We start from the raw sequence: 6,179 nt of genomic DNA on the forward strand, positions 1-6,179 counted from the left end.
ATACTGGCCTCATCACGTGCCATTGACAACAGGGAGGATGACTGTTCTAGGACTAGCCCAGCCATAAAGTAATTTTTACCATATTCTCTAATAAAAACAATCTCTTCTCAGAATCAGGTTGACACAATTCAGTCAAAAGCTGCCCCATTTCCAAAGCTTCTTCTTAGGACGCTCAAGATTTTTTCTTTAACCTGTGGCTCCCGATTTCATTCCCTTCCTCAGGAACCTCGTGTAGAGAGGCGATGGAGGCCTATAATATCAGCGTTGTGACTCAATTTACCCTGATTGGACTCTCGGATCTCCCTGGAGTCCGCTACCCTCTCTTTGTCATCTTTGCTATTATCTATCAGGTCACTTTGCTGGGCAACGGAGCCATTCTCTTGGCCATTGGGGCTGAGAGAAAGTTGCACACACCCATGTACTTCTTTCTGGCCAATCTGTCCCTCTTGGACATTTCCTGCCCTTCTGCCACTGTCCCTAAGATGCTGGACAACCTTCTAACCGAGCAGCACAGCATCTCCTTCCTGGGCTGTGCTGTGCAGCTTTATTTCCTGGTGGCTCTGGCAGGGACAGAAGTGTTCCTTCTTGCTGTCATGGCGTACGACCGGTATGTGGCCATCTGCTTCCCCCTTCGCTATAGCCTCATCATGACTAAGGCTCGTTGTATGCAGCTGACAGCTGCCACTTGGGCAGCAGGGTTTCTCAACTCCCTCTTGCACACGGTGTTTACCTTCCGCCTGTCTTTCTGCAAGTCCACCCAGGTCAACCAGTATTACTGTGACATTCCCCCGGTGGTGGCCCTGGCATGCTCATCCACCTATGTGGCTGAAATGCTGGTTCTGGTGGTTGGAGGTATCTTAGGGATTGGGGCCTACCTGATCACCTTTGTGTCCTACATCTATATCATCTCCACCATCTTGAAGATCCAGTCAGTGGAAGGGAAGCGCAAAGCCTTCTCTACCTGCGCTTCCCACCTCCTGGTGGTCTGTCTCTTCTATGGAGCTGCCATCTTTACTTATATTCGTCCCAACTCCAGTCAGAATTCTCCAGCCAGGGACAGACTCATCTCCATGCTGTACGGTGTCATCACCCCTATGTTGAACCCCATGATCTACAGCCTGAGGAACACGGAGGTAAAGAATGCACTCAGGAAGGTTTTATGTGGAAAGTCATCATGAATCAAGTTAATATGATCTGGCAGCAGTCTGGCTTGTGGGATTTCTTGGAAAACTTCACTGTTAATCTATTTGAGTTTTTGAAATGTAAGATTAATGTAATGAGCAGGGTATTAGCTAGATTGTCAGTTTAGTAGTATAAGATGTACTGATGATTGTCAGGGGTTGGGGTTCCAACCTTCTGTAACTTTCTTCCTTCTTCTCTGCAGATCCCCATGTAGACCTTGTGGGTTGGTTCTCTCCCTACATGCCCATGCTTCCCCATTTTTTGAACATTGCTTGGTATCCCTACTTGTTCTCAGTGCTTTTTTTCCCTTACACATGCTCAGGATATGGCAATTTTATTCTAATTGTACTCTAGTCTGAGTACATGCTGTCCTTCATCCTCTTCCAAAGCTTCACTCAAAGCTTCCTGGAAAAACACTAGCCCTGTCCCCTGTCTCTATGGGGCAGGTTTCCAGCTTCTGTGACTGGGGGATCAGTTCCAGTAATCGGCCAGGACTCCCAAATCTTCTCACAATCTGCAGGCTGTCATTGGAGGTTGAGTCTCATAACTTGGCTGCCATGCCAAGGGGTTCATACAGTTAGACAAACCAGTCTCTCCAGCATTTTATTAAGATCACAGATATGAGATCTATGCTATCTTAGTCCTGGTCTGTTTCTTTCACTACTGTGTGTGTCATGTAAGAGTTAAGTCTCACTCTCACTGCACCTGTAGAAAGAATTTTGGGCTTTATTAACTGATGCGGAGTGGAAGTGAGTGGACTCGCATCCTTCACTCTGGTATTGACCTAGTGTTCCCTCAGTCTCCACTGTGACTCTGATCTCATGGCTGTGGACTATGGCTAAATTCTGCTGGAAAATGTGTCTCCTAGAGTTCTCCACAGAGCAGTGAATAAAACTAGTGACTAAGAAAGAAATAAAAGAAAAATTCTAGTGGTTTCTAGGCCTATGCTATTCCTGAAATTTATGGCACCATTAGTTTCTCTTTAGTGTACCAGTGTGGTTGGTCCAAGTACCCAAGTTCCTGGTGTGCTCATGAAGTTCTGGGTGAACACACAGAATTGAAGATGCGACAGTGAAGACACCAAAAATTGGGTGGGTGCCCAGCGGGTTTCCTCCCTATGTGGGTGGACACTGTGGGGGATGCTCCCCAGTTGGGGACAGAGGCTGCCATCATGCTTTTCAATGGGACCCCTCAGCAGGCTGCCTGTGACAAGTCAGGGAATGTCAAAGCTACTTCATTCCATCAAAGTCACCATTGTATGAAGCTATATCTTTGGGGAGGATTTTGTATGCTGAGCAGCAGATGCTGAACCTGCTAGTTTGAGAGAGAATCCCTCCAGGGTGAGGGGTACTGGAGGAGATGGCTTCAGCCTCTTTGAGGTAAGGCCTTTGCCCTAAGGTGTGGAGGGAAGGGCATGGTAGAGATAAGACTTCAGGGCTGGGGCTCAATGGGTACATGACACTGCTCATTTGGGAACTGATTTCTGTGGTCCATGAGGCAAGTTTCAGAAGTTTCAAGCATAGAATATGAGGCAAGGGATTGGACCTGACATTGCCTTTGGCCAAGCAGGCACCAACTGAGGGTTCATGCCCTTCTCCTCAGAGCTTGTCCCCTAGGATGCCTATGCCACAGTTCCCTGGCAGACACCATGAGTGGATCAGGAGTGCACCCCACAAGAGTCTGCCTGATATGGGCACTGTCACTGCCTGGTGTGCAGCGACTGGGAAAGATTATATATGTGAGAGATGGGGGAATAGGAGAAAGAACTCCAGATGTGAGGTATGAAAAGAACACAGTAGGGAGGAGCATTGAAGCAACACGGGCAGGTCAAGTAGGAAGTGACTCCCATACAGACCTGTCTCCTCCCAGCATCAATTCTGGTGAGACACAGAGAGAGTGAGGGGAGCCTGCCCATAGGAGCCTCACCCTCATGAATGAGACTGGGGAACCTCTAGGCCAGATGTTAGAGGAAGTGGGAGGGAGGGGCCAGGAATCATGGTCTCACTGATGGATCATCTTATAAATCCATAGAAGGGCATAAGCTATCTGATAGGTTGGCCCGAAATCACCCTAACCTAATTTACATATGCAATCTAATTAGTCTTTCTGATCAGATGATTACATAGAGCATAACAAATCAAAGTAGAGAGAACTGAGAAGTAAGATATAAATGCCATATGTATATGCATAAGCCACTGTACAGAAGGGCAGTGAGGAGAGGAGAGAGAACAGCTGAAGGAGGTGAGGAAGGAGGTTCAATGGCTCAACAGTGGGGTTGCTGTCTTGGACGTGCTGCTGAAGATTTAGCTCTGACTTAACTCAGAGACCAGTCTCTGAGGATGTATCCACATGAACTGTAATCGAAAAACTATAAAGTCTGGGGTCTGGCATGCAGCTGGACATGCCTCACCAAGTGGGAGCTGGTTAGATCTACTGACACTGAGAAGGGGGTCCTCTGGGCCCAGGTCATGAGCCAGATGGCAGGATAGGTTAATGTTCATGATTCTGGAATAGCCTTACAGAGACTATGGGAGAACATAGAGTTCTCCAGAGACGTATCTCTTTGTACATGCAAAAAAAAGCATCCGAGGACAGACAGGGTCTGGTCTTGGCACCATGAATCAATGCACCAGGATGATTGTCTTTGGAGGGGAGAGAGACCAAGGGACAGTCTGGAATGTCCCTTTTCCATGGCTGAGTCCTGGGAAGATCCTGCAGTGGGAGAACTCAGTGAACAAGTGACTCAGAAGATAAGTGACATTTAAATCAAAAGATAGGAGTAGAGCATGCGTTAGATGTGCAAGCCAGCTAGAGTTAGGGCTGGAATAATAGCACAGCTGTAGGGCATTTGCCTTGCATGCCGCCAACCAGAGGAGGACTCACATTCAATCCCTGACATCCCATATAGTCCCCCGAGCCTGCCAGGAGGGTTTCTGAGAGCAAAGCCAGGAGTAACTCCTGAGCACTGTCGGGTGTGGCCTCAAAACCAAAACCAAAAACAAATACTAGAGATGGAGATCAAAATGGAAGCTTTATCTAGAAACAGAGCTGAAGGAATGGAATACAGAGCATGTCGTCAAGCTGTGTGCTGTGGGTCTAGGGATCCAGATGAGGGAAAGCCCTAGAAGATGCCAGACCAAGAGACACAGAATTGAGGAGCTATGCCGGTTCTGGATGAGCAGGGGTAAACTGTGAGAGGAGACCCTCCCACAGAGAATGTGCTCACCTGGTCACAGACTACAAATATAAAGACACAGGGTATGATCTAGGACACCTCGGACACAGGATCCTAAGGAGTCAAGTGGTGATCACATAAGTCACACACAGACTCCAAAGTGCAAATGGTAAAGAGAAAATTCTAGAAGGAGAAACAGAGGGAGCCCATGGAGCTCTGTTGTGGAACTGCACTGAAGGTGAAGCTACAATTCTGCTTCTGATAAGTGACTGCTTAAAGGACTCAGTCAGCAATCAGACTCCATGTGACTTTCTTTGAATGTACACTTGGAGGAAATTAAAAAAAGGGAAGAGTTGAAAAGAAATGGGAGGGCCAGAGAGATAGCTCAAAGGGCTGAGCATCTGCTTTGTAAGTAAGAGTTTCTGATTTATCTCCTGAGCATTGTTAGGAGCACTTTCCAGGCACAAACTAGGAGTAGCCCAAAACACCATGAGATATGGCCCCCAAACTGAAAAAAAAAATAAAGAAAAAGAAGAGTGAATAGATAATGAAAATCTGTAAAGACACTGACAAACAGTCAGTCCAAGTTCATGGACTCACTTTGTTCTTGAGAGGTAAACAGAGATGTGAAAGATCATGGCTACACTGACTCATGCAGCAGAAAGCTGGCCCCCTCAGGATGAGAGGGTGGGCTAAGTCCCCATCCTGCCAAAGCCAAGCCCTCTGCTTCCATTCACCCACAATTGCCATTCTCCCAATGGCCCTGCCTCATCACTGACCCTCTCCGATTCCCTTTGGGAGCACCAATCTGACCACACTTAGGGATGCCTGTTCTGGGCTTCTTGGAGCGAGTGCAGGCCACCTCCGCCCATACCTTCCTGCTTTCAGAAAGCCTGGCAGCTGAAACCACACCCACAAACCCAGTTGCCATGTTCAAACCTGGCCCGCTCCATGAACTCACTCCTTTCTGAAACAAGATGGAAACCAAGCTGTGAAAGACCCTGGGCACACTGACCCATGCAGCAGAAAGCTGGCCATCTCAGAGGAGAGGGTGGGCCAAGCCCTCACCCCGCCAAAGCCACACCCACAATCATCATAGTCCAGATGACGATTACCTCATCAGTGACCCTCACAATTCCCTTCAGGGGCACCAATCTGACCAAACTTCAGGGACACCAGTTTGGGGGCAGATATCACCAGGGCTTCGTGGAGCAAGTGTGAACAGCCCCCCCCCCATATCTTCCTTCCTCCAGGAGCCCTGGAAATTGAGTGAGTCTATGCCCTAAAATTTGTAGTGTCAGTACTAGGGTTTTGAATTTCTGGAAAACTTCATTTGTTTGATGCCGTCATCCTTATAAGAACACACGAATTCAACAGAATGGACAACTAGCAAGAGCTTGATAAACCTTCTGCCTCTGTATCAATGACTTCATTGGAAATACAATAATTTCCACAAATGTACTTGCTATCTTGCCTTTTCTTTTTTCTTCATTTTTAAAATTTCTTTCTTCTTTTCCACTTTATGTTTTTCCCCTCTCTCCCTCCTTTTCCTTCCTTCCTTTTCTTCCTTCCTTTCCTTCCTTCCTCTTCCTTCCCCTTCCTTCCTTTCCCTTTCCTTCTCTTCCTTTCACTTCCTTTCCCTTTCCTTCCCTTCCTTTCCCTTCTCTTCCCTTCCTTCCCTTCCCTTCCCTTCCCTTTCCGTCCCTTCTTTTCCTTCCCCTCCTTCCCTTCCCTCCCTTCCTTTCCCTTCCTTTCCCTTCCCTTCCCTTTCTTTCCTTTCTTTTCCCTTCCCTTCCTTTCCCTTCTCCCTTCCTTTCCTTTC

The 6,179-nt window shown here is 47.5% G+C and overlaps 1 protein-coding gene across 1 annotated transcript; it reads left to right on the plus strand.

The window, feature by feature from the left end:
* The first annotated feature begins 242 nt into the window (after positions 1 to 242).
* LOC126016426 (olfactory receptor 5V1-like) lies at positions 243 to 1,178 on the plus strand. The gene has a single exon (XM_049778996.1). It carries the CDS (start codon positions 243 to 245, stop codon positions 1,176 to 1,178), a length of 936 nt encoding a protein of 311 aa, XP_049634953.1.
* The last annotated feature ends 5,001 nt before the right edge of the window (positions 1,179 to 6,179 follow it).

This window comes from Suncus etruscus, chromosome 8 (genome assembly GCF_024139225.1).
Source record: "Suncus etruscus isolate mSunEtr1 chromosome 8, mSunEtr1.pri.cur, whole genome shotgun sequence".
In the NCBI taxonomy this organism is placed as follows: Eukaryota; Metazoa; Chordata; class Mammalia; order Eulipotyphla; family Soricidae; genus Suncus; species Suncus etruscus.